A 26877-nucleotide genomic window follows, 5' to 3' on the forward strand; every position below is an offset into this window, starting at 1 on the left:
TATTTTACCTGAACATTGTCACTCCCTGGACAGTGGAAGTCAAGGGTTCAATCTGAAGCCAGTGTGTGGAGTCCTGAACAAGGACAAGCATGTCAGTAATACATATGGGGCCTGTTTCCTGGATACAGATTGAGTCTAGTGCTGGACTAAAAAGCATGCTCAATGGAAGTTTCAATAGAAAGTTCTTTAAGGTCCAGGACTAGACTGAATCTGTGTCTGGGAAACTGGTCCATTAACCAAAGTAACTAATCTAATGTATTTATTCAATTTTACATGGAATCCTGGTGATTTATCAAAAAAACTGTCTAATGACAAAATATGACAACAGCTAAAATCCTGCATGCCAACAAGCAGAACACAGGACTGTCTATATCCCAGTATGAATGGTTGGTCAGTACACACCTGGCTTTGAGACTGTGTTTATATTACTAAAGCAGAACACAGGACTGTCTATATCCCAGTATGAATGGTTGGTCAGTACACACCTGGCTTTGAGACTGTGCCTGACTCCTGCAGGTATGTAAAAGTAAGAATTGACATTATGACTTACCTCAACATGGTCACAAGTCTTACAGCTCTGAGGAATCCCTGAAGTCAAAAGTAGTTGTTATTTAAAATGGACAATCTCATGGAATAATGAATTAATAACTATTAAATAGACCTCTAATAAAAATGAATATAAGTGAGGAACAGTCTCAGAATGTACACTCATTAGCATACCATAATCTGACATTAGTGTTATATTAATTAATGTTTGTGGAAGCAGGAAACAACATCGTTCTGGTCCATGTTTTGTAGATGTTGGGGGTCTGATTTCTGGTAGATCCTAGGATGAGAGCTTAAAGGTAGAGTCAGCTAAATGATGATGTACGAACAGCACCACAGATATTGTGATGAGCAAGATGCCTGACTTCTCTCTCACACAGTCACACACAGTATCTGCCCATGTGCCAGGGTTCTCTTCACTCTCTTACAGCGTGTTAGTCACGGGATCAAAACAGCAGAGAAGTTTAGCCTTGCGCTCCAACACTCTTAGTTGTTGTAGAAATTGACCCACTATGCTGTTTACTTTGTGCATCTACGTCATATCGCTGACTCGACCTTTAAGTTTGTTTTGACCAAATAGATCGTGATTGTGTTCCTTGCCTGGGAATCAACTATAATGAACGCTTTAAAACTATTTTGATTTAAAAACAATTAAATCAAATAACGCTCACATTTCTCAGGTCCAGACTTGATACAACTCTCTCCACCATGGTTTCTGGTGTTGGTAAAGCAGAAGGATAGACTGTGATTAAACTAAATACAACTTATTAAGGCTTTATATAGCATACATACAGTCTTCATAAGCAGTACAAAGGATGTATTAAGGGTGACAGAACAGCTCCCTATGTAGGGTGCATTGCCTAAATGTGACATAACCCACTATGTCACCTTCCAAAAAGTCAATACTGATGGTGACATTTAACTAGGCACAGTCTAACTGTCTGTAGGTCCAACAGAACACATTAAAACACACCACTACTACTAATCTAACTGTCTGTAGGTCCAACAGAACACATTAAATCACACCACTACTACTAATCTAACTGTCTGTAGGTCCAACAAAACACATTAAATCACACCACTACTACTAATCGAACTGTCTGTAGGTCCAACAAAACACATTAAAACACACCACTACTACTAATCTAACTGTCTGTAGGTCCAACAGAACACATTAAATCACACCACTACTACTAATCTAACTGTCTGTAGGTCCAACAAAACACATTAAAACACACCACTACTACTAATCTAACTGTCTGTAGGTCCAACAGAACACATTAAATCACACCACTACTACTAATCTAACTGTCTGTAGGTCCAACAAAACACATTAAAACACACCACTACTACTAATCTAACTGTCTGTAGGTCCAACAGAACACATTAAATCACACCACTACTACTAATCTAACTGTCTGTAGGTCCAACAAAACACATTAAAACACACCACTACTACTAATCTAACTGTCTGTAGGTCCAACAGAACACATTAAAACACACCACTACAACTAGTCTAACTGACTATAGGTCCAACAGAACACATTAAAACACACCACTACTACTAATCTAACTGTCTGTAGGTCCAACAGAACACATTAAAACACACCACTACTAATCTAATTATAGAAATTATTCCAGAGGAAACAAATGATGAAACATTGCTATGACTCATCTCTGAATGTGTTGGTCATCTATGTGACACAGGGTCACTGAGGAGGAGGAGTAAACCCCAAACACAGGATAGAGGGGTTCAGTGAATGTGGTGTGTTCTGTGTGAAGGTGTTTCAGTGTACCAGAGGAGGACACACTATAGAAGGACAAAGTACAAGCTGGCCAGTCCAGATACACTCCAACTCTTTTAGAACCAGGACCAGAGATGGATCTGCTGACTCCAGCATGGTAAGAGATATAACCTCTTTTAGAGCAGAATAAAGAGCAGGACCATCTCTTCCTCTTCATTCCTTTGGACACCACACCAATGACAGCCTCGTCACCATCCCTCTCCACCTCCCAGTAATAATGACACCCAGATAAGCCTTCTCTGCAGAGAACTTGGTAACGACAATTAAAAAAGAATGGAGGAACTTCGGGACTATAGTCAAATCTGTCTGGATGGTTTTCATAATGCTGCTTCTCTTCCACCAATGTCACCTTCCTGTTCCCCTCAGAGAGTATCAGGTATGGGTGTGCTGTATTTGGGTCCAGGGTGAGATGACAGTCATCTGTAGACAAAAGGAGAGTTTAATCAAACCACATCTTCATATAACATGTTGTTTTGTAGGAACAGAACAAGTATTGATTAGTTACTATTTTACTCTAGAGCTGAATATGCAGTTAATTAGGATTGAAGAGAATTACATTTCCTCGGCCCTGATTTCAGCCTGCACTCTCCACCATGATCCAAACTGTAGAAGAAACAGGTTATTGACTGACAAAGACCTATTAAAACAGTCAACATTTAAACCATATTGTTGTGTTCTGGTGCACTATCCAAGTTCATTACTAGAGACATACAGGTTTTCTATCCTACCTACTGCATACAGAACAGAGTACAATTCATTACTAGAGACATACAGGTATTCTATCCTACCTACTGCATACAGAACGGAGTACAATTCATTACTAGAGACATACAGGTATTCTATTCTACCTACTGCATACAGAACAGAGTACAATTCATTACTAGAGACAAACAGGTATTCTACCCTACCTACTGCATACAGAACGGAGTACAATTCCAACAGGATATCAGAGATGCAGAAGAAGAGTATTCATGTGGTGATGATGTATGCTGTGATGGAGTGCTCAGCCTGCTGAGTTAACTTCCTCTTAATTCTCCCATCATGCCCTCATGTTACTGACCCTACTACACTACATATGACACAACCGCTGCTCACACTATTAGGACATCTATTCTGACTTACTTCAGCTTCATCGGTTTATATGTGGGATCCACCAGAGCAGCTGAAAGCAGTTCCCCTGCAGAGTCTCCTGGGTGATTGTAGCTCAGGTCCAGCTCTTTCAGGTGGGAGGGGTTTGACCTCAGAGCTGAAGACAGAGCAGCACAGCCCTCCTCTGTGACCAGACAGCCAGACAGCCTACAGAGAGACACACAACAGCTGTCTAGGTTGATGTACTGGTGTCAATCATCTTGTAGGACACCAATACATTTGTCCATGACACAAACATTGTGATAAAACATCAGATTTATACAGTATTTGTTTTACTAAGCTCAGTACCGACCTGACTGAAACAGCTGTACTTACCCCAGTGTGTGTAGTTTACAGTCTGGATCCTCCAGTCCATCAGACAGCACTGTAACTCAGCTCAGTACAGACCTGACTGAAACAGCTGTACTTACCACAGTGTGTGTAGTTTACAGTCTGGATCCTCCAGTCCAGCAGACAACAGTGTAACTCCTGAGTCCTGCAGGTCATTGTCTCTCAGCTCCAGTTGTTTCAGTTGTGAGTTGGGTGAACTCAGGACTGAGGCCAGATCTGAACAGCAACCCTCTGTCAGACCACACTGACCTAGACTAGAGGGCAGAAGAGCACATGATTAACACATGTTTAAAAGATCCACATAATAACTCATACTGAAGATATTTAACTCACACTAGTGTCTGTATGTTGCAGAGTGGACTGGTTAGTTTGGTGTCTGCAGAGCTGAGGTCAGAGTCTCACAGAATGTATATGTGAGCTTACAGTGATCCAGTCTGGAGAGAGGAGATAATCTGTTAGATATTCAAATCCTTCATTATAATAATACTGTAAACATCAACACAATAACAGAACGTACAGTGCTCTCTTGCAGGTTTTCACGACCGGCAGCAACCTCTGATAACCTTCCTCTGATGTGTTGTATGTCTTCAGGTCAAACTCCTCCAGCACCTCCTCTGACATCAGTAACAGGTAGGCCAGGGCTGAACATTGGTCAGGTTTTAGTCTTGTTTCTGAAAGAGTTCCTGATCGCAGGGAGGTCTGCATGTCTTCAACTAGAGAGTTGGCAAGTTGATGATCCTTTCTGGTGAGGATTCCTCCTCGATGTTGTCTGAAAGGTACCTGACTGTTCTCTCAACTTTTTACTCATTGCTCTGTGTTGTACATCCTGTCTGTGTAGCAAGGCCTCGTAACAGATTCTGATTGGCTACAATAAGAATTTCAGAACAGTCAATATTTCTGAACATTGTTGAAGAACCAATAACAACGACAACACTTTCATTGTCTGTGGTCAAATAGTTAGTTCTTCAATATATCCACATAATTTACCGTCCTCATGATGCCATCTATTTTGTTAAGTGCACCAGTCCCTCCTGCAGCAAAGCACCCCCACAACATGATGCTGCCACCCCCGTGCCTCACGATTGGGATGGTGTTCTCCGGCTTGCAAGCCTCCCCCTTTTTCCTCCAAAAATAACGCTGGTCATTATGGCCAAACAGTTCTATTTTTGTTTCATCAGACCTGAGGACATTTCTCCAAAAAGTACGATCTTTGTCACCATGTGCCGTTGCAAACCATAGTCTGGCTTTTTTATGGCTGTTTTGGAGCAGTGGCTTCTTCCTTGCTTAGCGGCCTTTCAGGTTATGTCGATATAGGACTCGTTTAACTGTGGATATAGATACTTTTGTACCCGTTTCCTCCAGCATCTTCACAAGGTCCTTTGCTGTTGTTCTGGGATTGATTTGCACTTCTCGCACCAAAGTACGTTCATCTCTAGGAGACAGAACGCGTCTCCTTCCTGAGTGGTATCACGGCTGTGTGGTCCCATGGTGTTTATACTTGCGTACTATTGTTTGTACAGATGAACATTTGTACCTTCAGGCGTTTGAAAATTGCTCCCAAGGATGAACCAGAATATTGGAGGTCTACAATTTTTTTCTGAGGTCTTGGCTGATTTCTTTTGATTTTCCCATGATGTCAAGCAAAGAGGCACTGAGTTTGAAGGTAGGCCTTGAAATACATCCACAGGTACACCTCCAATTGACTCAAATGATGTCAATTAGCCTATCAAAAGCTTCTAAACCCATGACATAATTTTCTGGAATTTTTTTCACGCTGTTTAAAGTCACAGTCAACTTAGTGTATGTAAACTTCTGACACACTGGAATTGTGATACAGCGAATTATAAGTGAAATAATCTGTCTGTAAGCAATTGCTGGAAAAATAACTTGTGTCATGCACAAAGTAGATGTCCTAACCGCCTTGCCAAAACTATAGTTCGTTAACAAGAAATTTGTGGACTGGTTGAAATAACGAGAATTAATGATTCCAACCAAAGTGTTTGTCCGAGCAAGGGTTGCCTTCCAGAGAGACATCAGAGACTAACGTTATTTGCTTCACGGAAACATGGCTCACTCTGGACATGCTATCGGAGTCGGTACAGCCAGCTGGTTTCTTCACGCATTGTGCAGACAGAAACAAGCATCTTTCTGGTAAGAAGAGGGGCGGGGGGGTATACCTTATAACGAGACGTGGTGTGATCATAACAACATACAGGAACTCAAGTCCTTCTGTTCACCTGACTTAGAATTCCTCACAATCAAATGTCGACCGCATTATCTACCAAGAGAATTCTCTTCGATCATAATCACAGCCGCATATATTCCCCCCAAGCAGAAACATCGATGGCCCTGAACGAACTTCATTTGACTCTATGTAAACTGGAAACCACATATCGTGAGGCTGCATTCATTGTAGCTGGGGATTTTAATTAACTTCTTATGGATAGGGAGTAAACGGCCAGCTACTCAGTCCCAGTTGCTAATATATGCATATCATTAGTAGATTTGGATAGAAAACACGCTAAAGTTTCTAAAACTGTTTGAATGATGTCTGTGAGTATAAGAGAACTCATATGGCAGGCAAAAACCTTAGAGAAAATCCAACCAGGAAGTGGGAAATCTGAGGTTGGTCGTTTTTCAACTCATTCCCTATTGAAGATACAGTAGGATATGGGTCATGTTGCACTTCCTAAGGCTTCCACTAGATGTCAACAGTCTTTAGAACCTTGTCTGATGCTTCTACTGTGAAGTGGGGCCGAATGAGAGGGGATTGAGTCAGAGGTCTGGCAGAATGCTTTGAGCTCGTGACTAGAGCGAGCTCTGTTCCATTTGCTTTTCTGAAGACAAAGGAATTCTCCGGTTGGAACATTTTTGAAGATTTATGTTAAAAACATCCTTAAGATTGATTCTATACTTCGTTTGACATGTTTCTACGACCTGTAATATAACTTTTTGGACTTTTCGTCCGTACTTTCCGCTGGATTTGCACGTGAGTTTGGATTTGTTTACCAAATGCGCTAACAAAAGGAGGTATTTGGACATAAATGATGAACTTTATGGAACAAATCAAACATTTATTGTGGAACTGGGATTCCTGGGAGTGCATTCTGACGAAGATCATCAAAGGTAAGTGAACATTTATAATGCTATTTCTGACTTATGTTGACTCCAACATGGCGGATATCTTCTTGGGTTGTGTTGGTCTCTGAGCACCGTACTCAGAAGCATGGTTTGCTTTTTCCGTAAAGTTAAAAAAAAATTCTGACACAGCAGCTGCATTAAGGAGAAGCATATCTTTAAATCTGTGAATAACACTTGTATCTTTTATCAATGTTTATTATGAGTATTTCTGTGATTTGATGTGGCTCTGTGCAAATTCACGGGATGTTTTGGAGACAAAGCCAAATGTAAACTGAGGTTTTTGGATATAAATATGAACTTGATCGAACAAAACATACATGTATTGTGTAACATGTTGTCCCGGGAGTGTCATCTGATGAAGAATATCAAAGTTTAGTGATTCATTTTATCAATGTTTCAGCTTTTTGTGACTCCTCTCTTTGGTTGGAAAATTGCTGTATGCTTTCTGTGACTAGTTGCTGACCTGACATAATGATATGTTCTGCTTTCGCCGAAAAGCTTTATTGAAATCGGGTTCTGTGGTTGGATTAATGAGAATTTTAATGTTAAAATGGTGTCTAATACTTGTATGTTTGATAAAATTTAATTATGAGATTTCTGTTGATTGAATTTGGCGCCCTGCAATTTCATTGGCTGTTGGCGAGGGGTTCTGCTAGCGGAACGGGGTTCCGGAACCCCAGTCCTAGACAGGTTAACCTGTTGAGGACAGAGGGCGCTGTTTTCACTTTGGGTGAAAATCGTGCCCAATTTAAACGGCCTCGTACTCAATTCTTGCTCGTACAATATGCATATTATTATTACTATTGGATAGAAAACACTCTATAGTTTCTAAAACCGTTTGAATGATGTCTGTGAGTATAAGAGAACTCATATGGCAGGCAAAAACCTTAGAAAAAATCCAACCAGGAAGTGGGAAATCTGAGGTTGGTCGTTTTTCAACTCATTCCCTATTGAAGATACAGTAGGATATGGGTCATGTTGCACTTCCTAAGGCTTCCACTAGATGTCAACAGTCTTTAGAACCTTGTCTGATGCTTCTACTGTGAAGTGGGGCCGAATGAGAGGGGAATGAGTCAGAGGTCTGGCAGAATGCTTTGAGCTCGTGACTCGAGCGAGCTCTGTTCCATTTGCTTTTCTGAAGACAAAGGAATTCTCCGGTTGGAACATTTTTGAAGATTTATGTTAAAAACATCCTTAAGATTGATTCTATACTTCGTTTGACATGTTTCTACGACCTGTAATATAACTTTTTGGACTTTTCGTCCGTACTTTCCGCTGGATTTGCACGTGAGTTTGGATTTGTTTACCAAATGCGCTAACAAAAGGAGGTATTTGGACATAAATGATGAACTTTATGGAACAAATCAAACATTTATTGTGGAACTGGGATTCCTGGGAGTGCATTCTGACGAAGATCATCAAAGGTAAGTGAACATTTATAATGCTATTTCTGACTTATGTTGACTCCAACGTGGCGGATATCTTCTTGGGTTGTGTTGGTCTCTGAGCACCGTACTCAGAAGCATGGTTTGCTTTTTCCGTAAAGTTTAAAAAAACATCTGACACGGCAGCTGCATTAAGGAGAAGCATATCTTTAAATCTGTGAATAACACTTGTATCTTTTATCAATGTTTATTATGAGTATTTCTGTGATTTGATGTGGCTCTGTGCAAATTCACGGGATGTTTTGGAGACAAAGCCAAATGTAAACTGATGTTTTTGGATATAAATATGAACTTGATCGAACAAAACATACATGTATTGTGTAACATGTTGTCCCGGGAGTGTCATCTGATGAAGAATATCAAAGTTTAGTGATTCATTTTATCAATGTTTCAGCTTTTTGTGACTCCTCTCTTTGGTTGGAAAATTGCTGTATGCTTTCTGTGACTAGTTGCTGACCTGACATAATGATATGTTCTGCTTTCGCCGAAAAGCTTTATTGAAATCGGGTTCTGTGGTTGGATTAATGAGAATTTTATTGTTAAAATGATGTCTAATACTTGTATGTTTGATAAAATTGAATTATGAGATTTCTGTTGATTGAATTTGGCGCCCTGCAATTTCATTGGCTGTTGGCGAGGGGTTCTGCTAGCGGAACGGGGTTCCGGAACCCCAGTCCTAGACAGGTTAACCTGTTGAGGACAGAGGGCGCTGTTTTCACTTTGGGTGAAAATCGTGCCCAATTTAAACGGCCTCGTACTCAATTCTTGCTCGTACAATATGCATATTATTATTACTATTGGATAGAAAACACTCTATAGTTTCTAAAACCGTTTGAATGATGTCTGTGAGTATAAGAGAACTCATATGGCAGGCAAAAACCTTAGAAAAAATCCAACCAGGAAGTGAGAAATCTGAGGTTGGTCGTTTTTCAACTCATTCCCTATTGAAGATACAGTAGGATATGGGTCATGTTGCACTTCCTAAGGCTTCCACTAGATGTCAACAGTCTTTAGAACCTTGTCTGATGCTTCTACTGTGAAGTGGGGCCGAATGAGAGGGGAATGAGTCAGAGGTCTGGCAGAATGCTTTGAGCTCGTGACTCGAGCGAGCTCTGTTCCATTTGCTTTTCTGAAGACAAAGGAATTCTCCGGTTGGAACATTTTTGAAGATTTATGTTAAAAACATCCTTAAGATTGATTCTATACTTCGTTTGACATGTTTCTACGACCTGTAATATAACTTTTTGGACTTTTCGTCCGTACTTTCCGCTGGATTTGCACGTGAGTTTGGATTTGTTTACCAAATGCGCTAACAAAAGGAGGTATTTGGACATAAATGATGAACTTTATGGAACAAATCAAACATTTATTGTGGAACTGGGATTCCTGGGAGTGCATTCTGACGAAGATCATCAAAGGTAAGTGAACATTTATAATGCTATTTCTGACTTATGTTGACTCCAACATGGCGGATATCTTCTTGGGTTGTGTTGGTCTCTGAGCACCGTACTCAGAAGCATGGTTTGCTTTTTCCGTAAAGTTTAAAAAAAAATCTGACACAGCAGCTGCATTAAGGAGAAGCATATCTTTAAATCTGTGAATAACACTTGTATCTTTTATCAATGTTTATTATGAGTATTTCTGTGATTTGACGTGGCTCTGTGCAAATTCACGGGATGTTTTGGAGACAAAGCCAAATGTAAACTGAGGTTTTTGGATATAAATATGAACTTGATCGAACAAAACATACATGTATTGTGTAACATGTTGTCCCGGGAGTGTCATCTGATGAAGAATATCAAAGTTTAGTGATTCATTTTATCAATGTTTCAGCTTTTTGTGACTCCTCTCTTTGGTTGGAAAATTGCTGTATGCTTTCTGTGACTAGTTGCTGACCTGACATAATGATATGTTCTGCTTTCGCCGAAAAGCTTTATTGAAATCGGGTTCTGTGGTTGGATTAATGAGAATTTTATTGTTAAAATGGTGTCTAATACTTGTATGTTTGATAAAATTGAATTATGAGATTTCTGTTGATTGAATTTGGCGCCCTGCAATTTCATTGGCTGTTGGCGAGGGGTTCTGCTAGCGGAACGGGGTTCCGGAACCCCAGTCCTAGACAGGTTAACCTGTTGAGGACAGAGGGCGCTGTTTTCACTTTGGGTGAAAATCGTGCCCAATTTAAACGGCCTCGTACTCAATTCTTGCTCGTACAATATGCATATTATTATTACTATTGGATAGAAAACACTCTATAGTTTCTAAAACCGTTTGAATTATATATGTGAGTAAAACAGAACTCATTTGGCAGCAAACTTCCTGATCAGGAAGTGGAAAATCTAAAAACGATGCTCTGTTCTAGGGCCTGCCTATAAACGGGCTTGAGATTTATGACGATACATGCACGTCATACACCTTCCACTAGATGTCAATAGGCTGTGAGAGAAGAAATGTAGTGTTTATCTTGGTCTGAGGTGGAATAAAACCTCTTGGCATGACGTGTCACCCATTTCCTGTTTTCTGGAAAGCGCGAAGAGGGACTTGGTATTGCCTTCTGAAAAGCTGTCGTTAGAGACGACTAATATCTCCGTCTTTGATTTTATTTGATAAATGTGACAATATCATCGTAAAGTATGTTTTTTCAATATAGTTTTATTAGATTATTGAAATTTATTCGGGACGTTAGGCGTGTTGCGTTGTGTGCCTTTGTTCAGGAAGGAGAGCTTCGCGCCACTTGGCTAGTGTGCTTGCTAATTCAAGAGGGAAAAAGGACGTTCTAAAACCAAACAACGATTGTTCTGGACAAAGGACCCCTTGTACAACATTCTGATGGAAGCTCATCAAAAGTAGGACCCATTTTATGATGCTATTTCATATATCTATCGAACTTGTGAACTATTAGTTTTGCGCCCAGGTTTTGGGCACTCTCTCGCCATAACGTAAGCCTTATGTCGTAATGAAGTTATTTTTAGAATTCTAACACGGCGATTGCATTAACTTCTTGCAACTATAGGGGGTGCTGTTCCGCATTAGCATATTTGTGTCTCCAAATTAAACTGCCTCGTGCTAAATTCTTGATCGTACAATATGCATATTATTGTTATTATTGGATAGAAAACACCTTCTAGTTTCTATAGAAGTTGGAATTTTGTCTCTGAGTGGTACAGAACAATTTCTACAGCACTTTTCATGACAGGGTTCAGATTTCAGAATTTTTTACCTCTGATCTGGAGTCTGTTTATAAGGCGACAGTGAATGCTATGAAGAAACCGACACTGCCTACGTCTTCCTCTGGGTGTCTGTACGTCATCACGTTTTCAATGAAATCGATGGGACGTTCACAGCCATTATAAAAGACCAAAATGTACAGAGACCCCCCTTTCTCAACGTGCGCCTGAAGCGTGAAGGACATCGGACCTGCCTCGTTCCAAATCGTTTTCTAACCAGCAATATTTCTCCGGTCATGTTTTCAGTCGTTATAGTTGTTAAAAACATCATAATGTAGTTAATTTGAACCGTTTTATAGCAATTTATATCCGTTTAGTGCGATTTTGAGGAATTTCTTTGTCGTGCCCTTTTTAGCTTTGGAAACGTTTCGGGGTGTCGGTCGTTGGTGGTGGACATTTCGAAGGACAGAGGACATCTATCGACCAAAAGACGTTTATAACATAGAAAGGATACATTGCCCAAGAATATGATGGAAGAACAGCTCAAAGTAAGCAATATTTAATATGATAAACCGTGTTTCTGTCGAAATATTTTAAACGCATATTTCGCCATTTTGTTTGGTATAGCTTCACCTGGCGAACCCTGTATTGAAAAGTAAGGATAATTTTAAAAATGTAAATCAGCGGTTGCATTAAGAACTAATTTGTCTTTCGATTCCTGTCTACCCTGTATTTTTTAGTCAAGTATATGATTAGCTTTCAATTAAACTAGATCACTCTGATAGATGACGTCAGACATATTGAGGCTTGATTTCCTAGTATTTTTATTGTGTAACCACGGTTTTGTATGGCTAAATATGCACCTTTTCGAACAAACTGTATATGTATGTTGTAAAATGATGTTACAGGAGTGTCATCGGAAGAATTCTGAGAAGGTTAGTGAAAAAATTAATATCTTTTGGCGGTGATTACGTTATAGCGCTCTTTGGCTGGAATCGATGCTCTGGTAACGTTTGCACATGTAGTATGCTAACTTATCGATTTATTGTGTTTTCGCTGAAAAACGCTTAGAAAATCTGAAATATGGTCTGAAATCACAAGAACTGGGTCTTTCCATTGCTATGCTTTGTCTATTTTTATGAAATGTTTTATGATGAGTAAATTGGTCATACACGTTGCTCTATCTAGTAATTCTAGTGGATTTGTGATGGTCGGTGCAATTGTAAACTGTGATTTCTACCTGAAATATGCACTTTTTTCTAACAAAAACTATCCTATACCATGAATATGTTATCAGACTGTCATCTGATGTTTTTTTTTATAGGTTATTGGCTATCAATATCTTAGTTGAGCCGAATTGGTGATAGCACCTGAAGGAGTAAGAAACTGATGGAGTTAGAATAGTGGTGTATTTTGCTAACGTGTTTAGCTAATAGATTTACATATTTTGTCTTCCCTGTAAAACATTTTAAAAATCTGAAATGGTGGCTTTATTCACAAGATCTGTATCTTTCATCTGGTGTCTTGGACTTGTGATTTAATGATATTTAGATGCTACTATCTACTTGTGAAGCTATGCTAGCTATGCTAATCAGTGTGTGGGGGGTGGGGGGTGCTCCCGGATCCGGGGTTAGTAGCCGTGAAAGGTTAATAAGAACTAGTGTATCTATCATTTCCTATACAACATGTATTTTTTAGTAAAGGTTACGAATAGTTATTTGGTCAGAATAGGTGAGAGTCTAATAGAAATATCCGCACATTCTGGGAAAAATATGCTACGTTAGCACAATGTATAACCACTGATTTCAGCTCTAAATATGCACATTTTCGAACAAAACATAAGTGTATGTATAACTTGATGTTATAGGACTGTCATCTGATGAAGGTTAGTGAAAATTAATATATTTTGCTGGTTTATTCGCTAACGCTAACGTGCCTATTGCTATCGCTAACGTGCCTTGATGAATGAATGCGGTAGGCTATTGTAGTAAGCTAATATAATGATATATTGTGTTTTCGCTGTAAAACACTTAAAAAATCGGAAATATTGGCTGGATTCACAAGATGTTTGTCTTTAATTTGCTGTACACCATCGATTTTTCAGAAAAGTTTTATGATGAGTATTTAGGTATTTCACGTTGGTCTCTATAATTACTCTGGCTGCTTCGGTGCTATTTTTGACGGTAGCTGTGATGGTAGCTGCAATGTAAATCTGATTTATACCTCAAATATGCAAATTTTTCGAACAAAACATAGATTTATTGTGTAACATGTTATAGGACTGTCATCTGATGAAGTTGTTTCTTGGTTAGTTTGGTTGGATCTTGGTTAGTTATGTTGGTTTTGTGCATGCTACCTGTGCTGTGAAAAATGTCTGTCCTTTTTTGTATTTGGTGGTGAGCTAACATAAATATACGTGGTGTTTTCGCTGTAAAACATTTTAAAAATCGGACATGTTGGCTGGATTCACAAGATGTGTATCTTTCATTTGCCCTATTGGACTTGTTAATGTGTGAAAGTTAAATATTTCTAAAAAATATCTTTTGAATTTCGCGCTCCTGCTTTTCAGTGGAATGTGGGAGGAGTTCCGCTAGCGGAACCCCAGAGTCAGACAGGTTAACTTGTTATGGCTGCAGGGGGCGTATTGAATAACTGGAAATATGTGCCCATTTTCAAACGGCCTCTTACTCAATTTTTGCTCGTACAATATGCATATTATTATTACTATTGGATAGAAAACAGTCTCTAGTTTCTAAAAACGTTTGAATTATTTCTCTAAGTGGAACAGAACTCTTTTTACAGCCAATTTCCTATCCGGAAGTGAGATTTCCAAAATCGATGTCTCTCTTTAAGAGCTTGTCCATAAAAGGGCATGTCACTTAGGACTGTAGAAACACGTCATACGCCTTCCCCTGGGTGTCATGCGGAAGTGAGAGAAGAAATCACTTGATTATCTCGTCCTGGGATTGAACACAACCTCTTGGAGTGAGTGTTGCGCAGTTTATTTTTCTTTCTGGGCACGAAGTAGGACCTGGACTCGGCTCCTGGAAAACGCTCGTTAAAGGTGAATATGATCTCCGGCTTCGATTTTATTTGATACATGTCACAATATCATCCTAAAGTATGTTTTTTCAATATAGTTTAATTATATTATTGAAATTTATTCTGGACTTTAGACGTGATGCGACGCAAGAATTTTGTCAACATGGAGAGGTTAGCACCGCACTGCCAGTGTGCTTGCTAATTCAAGAGGGAAATCATTCGTTCTGGATCGAAATAAAGACGTTTCTGAACAAAGGACCCCTTGGAGAACATTCTGATGGAAGATCAACAAAGATAAGGACCCAATTTGGGATGCTTTTTCATATATCTGTCGAACTGTGCTATCGCTACCGTTTGACTAGAATCAATGCTGCTGTGTGCTAGCTATTGTAGTAAGCTAATATAATGATATATTGTGTTTTCGCTGTAAAACACTTAAAAAATCGGAAATATTGGCTCTATTCACAAGATCTTTCTCTTTCATTAGCTATCCACCATATATTGTTCTGAAATGTTTTATGATGTGTAATTAGTAGTTGACGTTGGTGTCTGTATTTTCTCTGGCTACTCCCGTGCGATTTCTGACTGTAGCTATGATGGTAGCAGTAATGTAAAACTGATTTATAGCTAAAATATGCAAATTTTTTGAACAAAACATAGATTTATTGTGTAACATGTTGTAGGACTATCATCTGAGGTAGTTTTTTCTAGGTTATTTAGGTTGGTTCTAGGTTAGTTAGGTTGGCTTGTGCATGCTACTTGGATCCTACTTGTGCTGTGAAAAATGTCTGTCCTCTTTTTTATTTGGTGGTGAGCTAACATAAATATATGTGGTGTTTTCTCTGTAAAACATTTAAAAAATCGGACATGTTGGCTGGATTGACAAGATGTTTATCTTTCAAATGCTGTATTGGACTTGTTAATGTGTGAAAGTTAAATATTTAAAAAAAATAGATTTTGAGTTTCGCGCCCTGCACTTGAGCTGGATGTTGTCATAGGTGTACCGGCGTCGGGCTGCAGCCATAACAGGTTAACAAGGCTAATCTGAAAACAAGACTCCCCAAATTCTATCAGCATATCGATTGTGCAACCAGGGCTGGTAAAACCCTGGATCATTGTTATTCTAACTTCCGCAACGCATATAAGGCCCTCCCCCGCCCTCCTTTCGGAAAAGCTGACCACGACTCCATTTTGTTGGTTCCAGCCTATAGACAGAGACTAAAACAGGAAGCTCCAGCGCTCATGTCTGTTCAGCGCTGGTCCGACCAATCTGATTCCACGCTTCAAGATTGCTTCGATCACGTGGACTGGGACATGTTCCGCATTGCGTCAAACAACAACATTGACGAATGCGCTGATTCGGTGAGCGAGTTCATTAGAAAGTGCATCGGCGACGTAATACCCACAGCAACGATTAAAACATTCCCAAACCAGAAACCGTGGATTGATGGCAGCATTCGCGCGAAACTGAAAGTGCGAACCACTGCTTTTAACCAGGGCAAGGTGACCGGACACATGACCGAACACAAACAGTGTAGCTATTCCCTCCGCAAGGCAATCAAACAAGCTAAGCGTCAGTATAGAGACAAAATAGAGTCGCAATTCAGCGGCCCAGACACAAGAGGTATGTGGCAGGTCTACAGTCAATCACGGATTACAAAAAGAAAACCAGCCCCATCGCGGAAAAGGATGTCTTGCTCCCAGACAGACTAAACAACTTTTTTGCTCGCTTTGAGGACAATACAGTGCCACTGACACGGCCCGCTACCAAAACCTGCAGACTCTCCTTCACTGCAGACGACGTGAGTAAAACATTTAAACGTGTTAACCCTCGCAAGGCTGCAGGCCCAGACGGCATCCCCAGCCGCGTCCTCAGAGCATGCGCAGATCAGCGGGCTGGTGTGTTTACGGACATATTCAATCAATCCTTATCCCAGTCTGCTGTTCCCACATGCTTCAAGAGGGCCACCATTGTTCCTGTTCCCAAGAAAGCTAAGGTAACTGAGCTAAACAACTACCGCCCCGTAGCACTCACTTCCGTCATCATGAAGTGCTTTGAGAGACTAGTCAAGGACCATATCACCTCCACCCAACCCGACACCCTAGACCCACTCCAATTTGCTTACCGCCCCAATAGGTCCACAGACGACGCAATCGCAACCACACTGCCCTAACCCATCTGGACAAGAGGAATACCTATGTGAGAATGCTGTTCATCGACTACAGCTCAAGATTTAACACCATAGTACCCTCCAAGCTCGTCATCAAGCTCGAGACCCTGGGTCTCGACCCCGCCCTGTGCAACAGGGTCATGGACTTCCTGACAGACCGCCCCCAGGTGGTGAGGGTAGGTAACAACATCTCAACCCCGCTGATCCTCAACACTGGGGCCCCACAAGGGTGTGTTCTGAGCCCTCCCCTGTACTCCCTGTTCACCCACGACTGCGTGGCCATGCACGCCTTCAACTCAATCATCAAGTTTGCAGACGACACTACAGTGGTAGGCTTGATTACCAACAACGACGAGACGGCCTACAGGGAGGAGGTGAGGGCCCTCGGAGTGTGGTGTCAGGAAAATAACCTCACACTCAACGTCAACGAAACAAAGGAGATGATTGTGGACTTCAGGAAACAGCAGAGGGAGCACCCCCCTATCCACATCGACGGGACAGTAGTGGAGAGGGTAGTAAGTTAAGTTCCTCGGCGTACACATCACGGACAAACTGAATTGGTCCACCCACACAGACACCGTGGTGAAGAACCTCAGGAGACTGAATAAATACGGCTTGTCACCAAAAGCACTCAAACTTTTACAGATGCACAATCGAGAGCATACTGTCGGGCTGTATCACCGCCTGGTACGGCAAATGCTCCACCCAGAACCATAAGGCTCTAAAGAGGGTAGTGAGGTCTGCACAACGAATCACCGGGGGCAAACTACCTGCCCTCCAGGACACCTACACCACCCGATGTCACAGGAAGGCCATAAAGATCATCAAGGACAACAACCACCCGAGCCACTGCCTGTTCACCCCGTTATCATCCAGAAGGCGAGGTCTGTACAGGTGCATCAAAGCAGGGACCGAGAGACTGAAAAACAGCTTCTATCTCAAGGCCATCAGACTGTTAACCTCTCTGGGGCAGGTGGGACGCAATCGTCCCACCGGCCAATAGCCAAGGAAAATACAGCGCGCCATATTCAAATAAAATGATATAAAAATCAAACTTTCATTAAATCACACATGTAAGATACCAAATTAAAGCTACACTCGTTGTGAATCCAGCCAACATGTCAGATTTCAAAAAGGCTTTTCGGCGAAAGCATAAGATGCTGTTATCTGATGATAGCACAACAGTAAACAAAGAGAGAAGCATATTTCAACACTGAAAGCACGACACAAAACGCAGAAATAAAATATAAATCATGCCTTACCTTTGACGAAATTCTTTTGTTGGCACTCCAATATGTCCCATAAACATCACAAATGGTCCTTTTGTTCAATTAATTCCGTCGATATATAACCAAAATGTCAATTTATTTGGACCGTTTCATCCAGAAAAACACAGCTTCCAACTTTCGCCACTTCACTACAAAATGTATCAAAAGTTACAAGTAAACTTCACCAAAACATTTCAAACTACTTTTGAAATACAACGTTAGGTATTTTTAAACAGCCACCACTAACATTGAGTGGCTGCTGCCAACATACTAACTCAACTCCAGCCACTTTAATAATGGAAAAATTGATCAAATGTAACACTAGCCACTATAAACAATGCCACTAAATATAATGTTTACATACCCTACATTACTCATCTCATATGAACAGTGGGGAGAACAAGTATTTGAAACTCTGCCGATTTTGCAGGTTTTCCTACTTACAAAGCATGTAGAGGTCTGTAATTTTTATCATAGGTACACTTCAACTGTGAGAGACGGAATCTAAAACAAAAATCCAGAAAATCACATTGTATGATTAAGTAATTAATTAGCATTTTATTAAATGACATAAGTATTTGATCACCTACCAACCAGTAAGAATTTCGGCTCTCACAGACCTGTTAGTTTTTCTTTAAGAAGCCCTCCTGTTCTCCACTCATTACCTGTATTAACTGCACCTGTTTGAACTCGTTACCTGTATAAAATACACCTGTCCACACACTCAATCAAACAGACTCTAACCTCTCCACAATGGCCAAGACCAGAGAGCTGTGTAAGGGAATCAGGGATAAAATTGTAGACCTGCACAAGGCTGGGATGGGCTACAGGACAATAGGCAAGCAGCTTGGTGGGAAGGCAACAACTGTTGGCGCAATTATTAGAAATTGGAAGAAGTTCAAGATGACGGTCAATCACCCTCGGTCTGGGGCTCCATGCAAGATCTCACCTCGTGGGGCATCAATGATCATGAGGAAGGTGAGGGATCAGCCCAGAACTACACGGCAGGACCTGGTCAATGACCTGAAGAGAGCTGGGAACACAGTCTCAAAGAAAACCATTAGTAACGCGCTCTACGCCGTCATGGATTAAAATCCTGCAGCGCACGCAAGGTCCCCCTGCTCAAGCCAGCGCATGTCCAGGCCCGTCTGAAGTTTGCCAATGACCATCTGGATGATCCAGAGGAGGAATGGGAGAAGGTCATGTGGTCTGATGAGATAAAAATAGAGCTTTTTGGTCTAAACTCCACTCGCCGTGTTTGGAGGAAGAAGAAGGATGAGTACAACCCCAAGAACACCATCCCAACCGTGAAGCATGGAGGTGGAAACATCGTTCTTTGGGGATGCTTTTCTGCAAAGGGGACAGGACGACTGCACCGTATTGAGGGGAGGATGGATGGGGCCATGTATCGCGAGATCTTGGCCAACAACCTCCTTCCCTCAGTAAGAGCATTGAAGATGGGTCATGGCTGGGTCTTCCAGTATGACAACGACCCGAAACACACAGCCAGGGCAACTAAGGAGTGGCTCCGTAAGAAGCATCTCAAGGTCCTGGAGTGGCCTAGCCAGTCTCCAGACCTGAACCCAATAGAAAATCTATGGAGGGAGCTGAAAGTCAGTATTGCCCAGCGACAGCCCCGAAACCTGAAGGATCTGGAGAAGGTCTGTATGGAGGAGTGGGCCAAAATCCCTGTGGCAGTGTGTGCTAAACTGGTCAAGAACTACAGGAAACGTATGATCTCTGTAATTGCAAACCAAAGTTTCTGTACCAAATATTAAGTTCTGCTTTTTTGATGTATCAAATACTTATGTCATGCAATAAAATGCAAATTAATTACTTAAAAATCATACAATGTGATGTTCTGGATTTTTGCTTCAGATTCCGTCTCTCACAGTTGAAGTGTACTACCTATGATAAAAATGACAGACCTCTACATGCGTTGTAAGTAGGAAGACCTGCAAAATCGGCAGTGTATCAAATACTTCTTCTTCCCACTGTATATACTGTACTCTATACCATCTACTGCATCTTGCCATCTTGATGTAATTGTAACGGATGTGAAATGGCTAGCTAGTTAGCGGGTACGCGCTACTAGCATTTCAATCAGTTACGTCACTTGCTCTGAGACTTAAGTAGGGTTTCCCCTTGCTCTGCAAGGGCCGCGGCTTTTGTGGAGCGATGGGTAACGACGCTTCGTGGGTGTCAGTTGTTGATGTGTGCAGAGGGTCCCTGGTTCGCGCAGAGGTCGGGGCGAGGGGACGGTCTAAAGTTATACTGTTACATAATACATGTATCACTAGCCACTTTAAACAATGCACTCTTATATGTTTACATACCCTACATTACTCATCTCATATGTATATACTGTACTCGATACCATCTACTGCATCGTGCCTATGCCGTTCTGTACCATCACTCATTCAGATATCTTTATGTACATATTCTTCATTCCTTTACACTTGTGTGGATAAGGTAGCTGTTGTGAAATTGTTAGGTTAGATTACTCGTGGGTTATTACTGCATTGTCGGAACTAGAAGCACAAGCATTTCGCTACACTCGCATTAACATCTGCTAACCATGTGTATGTGACAAATACAATTGGATTTGACATCCGACTTCAAGTGTATTTTTAGTCAATGTTTTTACAAGATGAGTGATGAGAAGAGAATCGTCCAGCTCATTGGGTCTCTTTCTACACCACCCATTTGCCATGTCATGAAATATGCAGACAGACGGATTAAAAGTATGTTTACATTGTAATACTTCTGACAGACAACTTCTAACTCCGCCCATAACTTTAGGAATTATAGCATTCCCAGAAAGCATGAATTATTTACTCATTAGATTTACACTTAAGACACGACTCTGTCGTTGTGCTGTAGAATTTGTTAATTTTTCTCGTTTAATAAATTCTATACATTAGTTTATCCTGGATTAATAGTACATTTTTGCTAACTTTAATTTCATTAGTTATGTTCCAACATTCCCTCCATCTTGTGACCAATATCAGTTATTTTAAAGTCTTGGTTCCAATAGTTTATATATTTTTATATATTTTTTTTTCTAAAAACACATACTAACTCACTCAAGAGATTTATCCTTAGTTTGATAGATTTATCACATTTGATGAATGTTTCTACATATTTACCAAGATGTTCAAATAATGTTAACATAACTACAAATATATAAACACTATAAAGACAGTGGATACTGAAGAACGTTAACTCACACTAGTGTCTGTATGTTGCAGAGTGGACTGGTTAGTCCAACACAGAGCAGCTCCACTCCTCTGTCTCCCAGGTCATTGTAGCTGAGGTTCAGTTCTCTCAGGGGGGAGTTTGGTGTCTGCAGAGCTGAGGCCAGAGTCTCACAGGATTCATATGTGAGTTTACAGTCAGCTAGTCTGGAGAGAGGAGATATGTTGACATACTGTTAAATATGCAAAGCTTTAAGAATAATGAGATGCATTAAGACAATAACAGAAGGACATGATTAGACTATGTTAAAAACATACTAACTCAGTCAAGATATTTAACTTTAGTTTCATATATTTATCACATCTATGTATGTTTCTGCATATTTAACAAGATGTTCAAATAATGTTAAAAACATAACAACACATAATTACTACAAATATGTCAACTCTATAGACAGAGGATACTGAAGATATTTAACTCACACTAGTGTCTGTATGTTGCAGAGTGGACTGGTTAGTCCAACACAGAGCAGCTCCACTCCTCTGTCTTCCAGGTCATTGTAGCTGAGGTCCAGTTCTCCCAGGAGGGAGTTTGGTGTCTGCAGAGCTGAGGCCAGAGTCTCACAGGATTTATATGTGAGTTTACAGCCATCCAGTCTGGAGAGAGGAGATATGTTGATACACTGTTAAATATGCAAAGCTTTAAGAATAATGAGATGCTGTCACGACTTCTACTCCTCTCCTTGTTACTAGCCACCACCGATTCCTTTTTCCTTTTCTGTTTGTTTTGTCTGATTATTTTCACACCTGGTTTCAATTGCGTTTATTTCTGTGTGTACCTGTTGCCTGCCTTAGTTCGTGCGGGATTAGACTTGTGTGTATTGCCCTCGATTGTATTTGATGTTTGTTGTGTTCACGATTTACACACGTGTATGTAAAGTGTCGGAACTGTGTTTGTTCCTCCGTGCGTTTGCACGAGTTGATTAGTATCGTGAGCGTAGTTTTTGGATTTTCTTCTGTGCCATTTTTGTATTGGTGGACTGTATGATTAAACACGCTTCTCAGACATCCCTGCTCTCCTGCGCCTGACTCCTACACCTCTCACCGAGACGCACGTTATCACAGATGCATTAAGACAATAACAGAAGGACATGATTAGACTATGTTAAAACCGTACTAACTCACTCAAGATATTTAACCTTTTTTTATTATATTTATCACATTGTATGTATGTTTCTGCATATTTACCAAGATGTTCAAATAATGTTAAAAACATAATTACACATAATTACTACAAATATATAAACACTATAAAGACAGTGGATACTGAAGATATTGAACTCACACGAGTGTCTGTATGTTGCAGAGTGGACTGGTTAGTCCAACACAGAGCAGCTCCACTCCTCTGTCTCTCAAGGTATTGTAGCTGAGGTCCAGTTCTCTCAGGGGGGAGTTTGGTGTCTGCAGAGCTAAGGCCAGAGTCTCACAGGATTCATATGTGAGTTTACAGTGATCCAGTCTGGAGAGAGGAGATAATCTGTTAGATATACAAATCCTTCATTATAATGATACTGTAAACATCAACTCAATAACAGAACGTACAGTGCTCTCTTGCAGGTTTTCACTACCGGCAGCAACCTCTGATAACCTTCCTCTGATGTGTTGTATGTCTTCAGGTCAAACTCCTCCAGCACCTCCTCTGACATCAGTAACAGGTAGGCCAGGGCTGAACATTGGTCAGGTTTTAGTTTTATTTCTGAAAGAGTTCCTGATCGCAGAGAGGTCTGCATGTCTTCAACTAGAGAGTTGGCACCAAGTTCATTCAGACAGTGGAACAAGTTGATGATCCTTTCTGGTGAGGATTCCCTTTCGATGTTGTCTGAAAGGTACCTGACTGTTCTCTGAACTGTTTCCTCATTGGTCTGTGTTGTACTTCCTGTCTGTGTCAGAAGGCCTCGTAACAGATTCTGATTGGACTCCAGTGAGAGACCCAGAAGGAAGCGGAGAAACAGGTCCAGGTGTCCATTCTCACTCTTCAAGGCCTGGTCCACTGCGCTCCTGTGTAAGTCAGACAACTGGATTGACTCCTCTTCATCATCATAATAATCATCATCATCACTAGTGGTGGAGAAAACATTTTCCTTCTTGTCCAGACATGATTCTAAAGCATGCACTGCTGCTAGAAACTCCTGAATACTCAGATGCACAAAGCTGTAGACCTTCTCTTGGTACATCCCAGATTCTTCTTTAAAGATCTCAGTACACAATGCTGAGTACTCTGATGCCTCTGTGACATCAAGGCCACACTCTCTCAGGTCCTCCTCATAGAAGATCAGGTTGCCCTTCTGCAGCTGTTGGAAAGCCAGCTTTGCCAGTTTCAGGATCATCTCTTTGTCTGACTGAGACAGTTCCTTTGGGTTTGTCTCTGTGGCTTTGTTGTACTTCTTGTTCTTCACAATGAGTTGGATGAGCACGAAGTGTGAGTACATCTGGGTCAGAGTTTTGGGGACTTCATCCTTCTCTGCCACTTTCAGTATCATCTCAAGGACAGTGGCTGATATCCAACAGAAGACTGGCATGTGGCACATGATGTGGAGGCTCCTTGATGTCTTCATGTGTTTGATGATATCATTGGCCATATTCTGATCTGTGATTTTCTTCCTGAAGTACTCCTCCTTCTGTGGATCATTGAACCCTCGTACCTCTGTCACCTGGTCAACACACTCAGGAGGGATCTGATTGGCTGCTGCAGGCCGTGAGGTTATCCAGAGGAGAGCAGAGGGAAGCAGATTCCCCTCGATGAGGTTTGTCAGCAGCACGTCCACTGAGGTTGGCTTCGTGACATCACAGCACTTCTCATTGTTTTTGAAGTCTAGAGGAAGTCGACACTCATCCAGACCATCAAAAATGAAAACAGAAGGTTGTGTTTTGGTTTCACCATCTTCAATGCTGTCAATCTCTTTCAGCTCTGGGAAGTAGTGGGAAAGAAGTTGCATCAGACTGTATTGGTCCTTTTTCAGGTTCAGATCACGGAAAGGAAGAGGAAACATGAAATGAACGTCCTGATTTGCTTTTCCCTCTGCCCAGTCAAGGATGACCTTCTGCACAGAGACTGTTTTTCCAATGCCAGCAATTCCTTTTGTCAGCACAGTTCTGATAGGTTTGTCTTGTCCAGGTAAAGGCTTGAAGATGTCGTTGCATTTGATTGGTGTCTCTTGTGTGGTTTGTTTCTTGGATGCCATCTCCATCTGTCTAACCTCATGTTCATTATTGAGCCCTCCACTTCCACCCTCTGTGATGTAGAGCTCTGTGTAGATGTCCTTGAACAGACTTTGGTTTCCATGGTGTCCAATTCCTTCAGATATGTGTTGATACTTGTGTTTCAGTTTAGCCTTAATGTCTTGTTGGACTGTCAGCAGAGTTTGACCTGTAGGAAAACAATGAGAGTTGGGACTCATAAGTTTGTGTGTGTGTTTTATAAGGGCCTTTGTACCGTTCTTTGTAATATTGTATGAAACACAGTCTTACTTCTTCTGTCCAGAAGGTTGTGTGTGATCTTTAATGCATCCTCACTGTCCAAACTCTCCACTTCCTTATTGTCATCTGGTAATGGTTCCTGGCTGAAAGCAGGTGGCTGATCACTCTTCATTGATAGCAGGCTGGTTGTAGGTGACTCTGCTCTGGGCTTCTGGACACTGAACAAAACAGGGAGACAGATCACCTCATCAATATCACATCAATAACTCATCTACTTCATTTTAACAACTGTATAGTGGAACTTCTAGAAGTCCTGATGTTTCTTTTAAAGCTACAGTCTGCAATTGGTGAATCCATTTTTGGATATTTAAATGAATGATGTACAGTCATGGCCAAAAGTTTTGAGAATGACACACATATTAATTTTCACAAAGTCTACTGCCTCAGTTTGTATGTTGGCAATTTGCATATACTCCAGAATGTTATGAAGAGTGATCAGATGAATTGCAAAGTCCCTCTTTGCCATGCAAATGAACTGAATCCCCCAAAAACATTTCCACTGCATTTCAGACCTGCCACAAAAGGACCAGCTGACATCATGTCAGTGATTCTCTCGTTAACAGAGGTGCGAGTGTTGACAAGGATAAGGCTGGAGATCACTCTGTCATGCTGATTGTTTTCGAATAACAGACTGGAAGCTTCAAAAGGAGGTTGGTGCTTGGAATCATTGTTCTTCCTCTGTCAACCATGGTTACCTGCAAGGAAACACGTGCCGTCATCATTGCTTTGCACAAAAAGGGATTCACAGGCAAGGATATTGCTGCCAGTAAGATCGCACCTAAATCAACCATTTATCGGATCATCAAGAGCTTCAAGGAGAGCGGTTCAATTGTTGTGAATGAAGGCTTCAGGGCTCCCAAAGTCCAGCAAGCGCCAGGACCGTCTCCTAATGTTGATTCAGCTGCGGGATCGGGGCACAGAGCTTGCTCAGGAATGGCAGCAGGCAGGTGTGAGTGCATCTGCACGCACAGTGAGGTGAAGCATTGATTATGCAAGAATGGGCTGCCATCAGTCAGAATGTGGCCCAGAAGTTAATTGACAGCATGCCAGGGCGGATTGCAGAGGTCTTGAAAAAGAAGGGTCAACACTGCAAATATTGACTGCTTGCATCAACTTCATGTACTTGTCAATAAAAGCCTTTGACGCTTATGACATGCTTGTAATTATACTTCAGTATTCCATAGTAACATCTGACAAAAATATCTAAAGACAATGACGCAGCAAACTCTGTGAAAATTAATATTTGTGTCATTCTCAAAACTTTTGGCCACGACTGTAGACCTACATTTGATGTAATGTGGGAACAATTATCCCTTTAGTTTTATATCTTTAAGAGAACTGTATATTTTACATTTAATCTCTTACCTCTTAGAACTGGTGTCTTGAGTCATTTTGGAGGCAGTAGTCTCCTCCTCTCTCTCCCCAGAGAGGCTAATTTTAGAGGCAGTGGTCCCCTCCTTTCTCTCCCCAGAGAGACTCATTTTAGAGGCAGTGGTTTCCCCCTCTCTCTCCCCAGAGAGACTCATTTTAGAGGCAGTGGTCCCCTCCTCTCTCTCCCCAGAGAGACTCATATTAGATGTAAGTCACAACTCACTCAGCTACAATAAGAAGAAACAGAACAGTCAATATTTCTGAACATTGTTGAAGAACCATTAACAATGACAACACGTTTTCTATCTGTGGTCAAAGAGTACAATCAGTGACTTCATATTGTATTCCAACATACACAGTCCAATATGTTTTTCATTTGATTTGACTTGGATCCCCACTAGCTGACTCCATAACAACAGCTAGTCTACCTGGTTGGATTCCCTGACTCCATAACAACAGCTAGTCTACCTGGTTGGATCCCCTGACTCCATAACAACAGCTAGTCTACCTGGTTGGATCCCCTGACTCCATAACAACAGCTAGTCTACCTGGTTGGATCCCCTGACTCCATACCAACAGCTAGTCTACCTGGTTGGATTCCCTGACTCCATAACAACAGCTAGTCTACCTGGTTGGATCCCCTGACTCCATAACAACTGCTAGTCTACCTGGTTGGATGCCCTGACTCCATAACAACAGCTAGTCTAC

At 41.1% G+C, this 26877-nt stretch overlaps 2 protein-coding genes across 2 annotated transcripts in view; both read right to left on the reverse strand.

Annotated features, from left to right (window-relative positions):
- LOC139577777 (NACHT, LRR and PYD domains-containing protein 3-like) overlaps positions 1 to 26877 on the reverse strand; it is a 70086-nt gene that overhangs the window by 12107 nt on the left and 31102 nt on the right. The window contains exons 11-12 of the mRNA XM_071404944.1: positions 551 to 588; positions 9 to 73 (exon numbers count right to left, since the gene is read on the reverse strand). Coding sequence (XP_071261045.1) covers positions 9 to 73; positions 551 to 588 — 103 coding nt within the window. The remainder of the gene's footprint in view (positions 1 to 8; positions 74 to 550; positions 589 to 26877) is intronic.
- LOC139577794 (NACHT, LRR and PYD domains-containing protein 3-like) lies at positions 10 to 26384 on the reverse strand. The gene is made up of 12 exons (XM_071404967.1): positions 26164 to 26384; positions 24790 to 24956; positions 22864 to 24688; positions 22607 to 22780; positions 21745 to 21918; positions 21295 to 21468; positions 3911 to 4084; positions 3474 to 3647; positions 2908 to 2954; positions 1218 to 2771; positions 551 to 588; positions 10 to 73 (listed from the first exon to the last, which is right to left on the reverse strand). The coding sequence occupies exons 1-10, from the start codon at positions 26367 to 26369 to the stop codon at positions 2218 to 2220; spliced, it is 3669 nt and encodes a 1222-aa protein (XP_071261068.1). The 5' UTR covers positions 26370 to 26384; the 3' UTR covers positions 10 to 73; positions 551 to 588; positions 1218 to 2217.

The sequence above is a fragment of the Salvelinus alpinus genome, chromosome 6, assembly GCF_045679555.1.
Source record: "Salvelinus alpinus chromosome 6, SLU_Salpinus.1, whole genome shotgun sequence".
In the NCBI taxonomy this organism is placed as follows: Eukaryota; Metazoa; Chordata; class Actinopteri; order Salmoniformes; family Salmonidae; genus Salvelinus; species Salvelinus alpinus.

What these genes read in the sequence shown, in the direction of transcription:
- LOC139577794 (XM_071404967.1), bottom strand. Translation starts at nt 26,369, where the DNA reads ATGAGTCTCTCTGGGGAGAGAGAGGAGGGGACCACTGCCTCTAAAATG. An exon ending in AAAACCTGCAAGAGAGCACT is followed by an intron (nt 22,781 to 22,863) that starts GTACGTTCTGTT and finishes TCCTCTCTCCAG; the next exon opens with ACTGGATCACTGTAAACTCA. An exon ending in TGCAACATACAGACACTAGT is followed by an intron (nt 4,085 to 21,294) that starts GTGAGTTAACGT and finishes TCTGCCCTCTAG; the next exon opens with TCTAGGTCAGTGTGGTCTGA.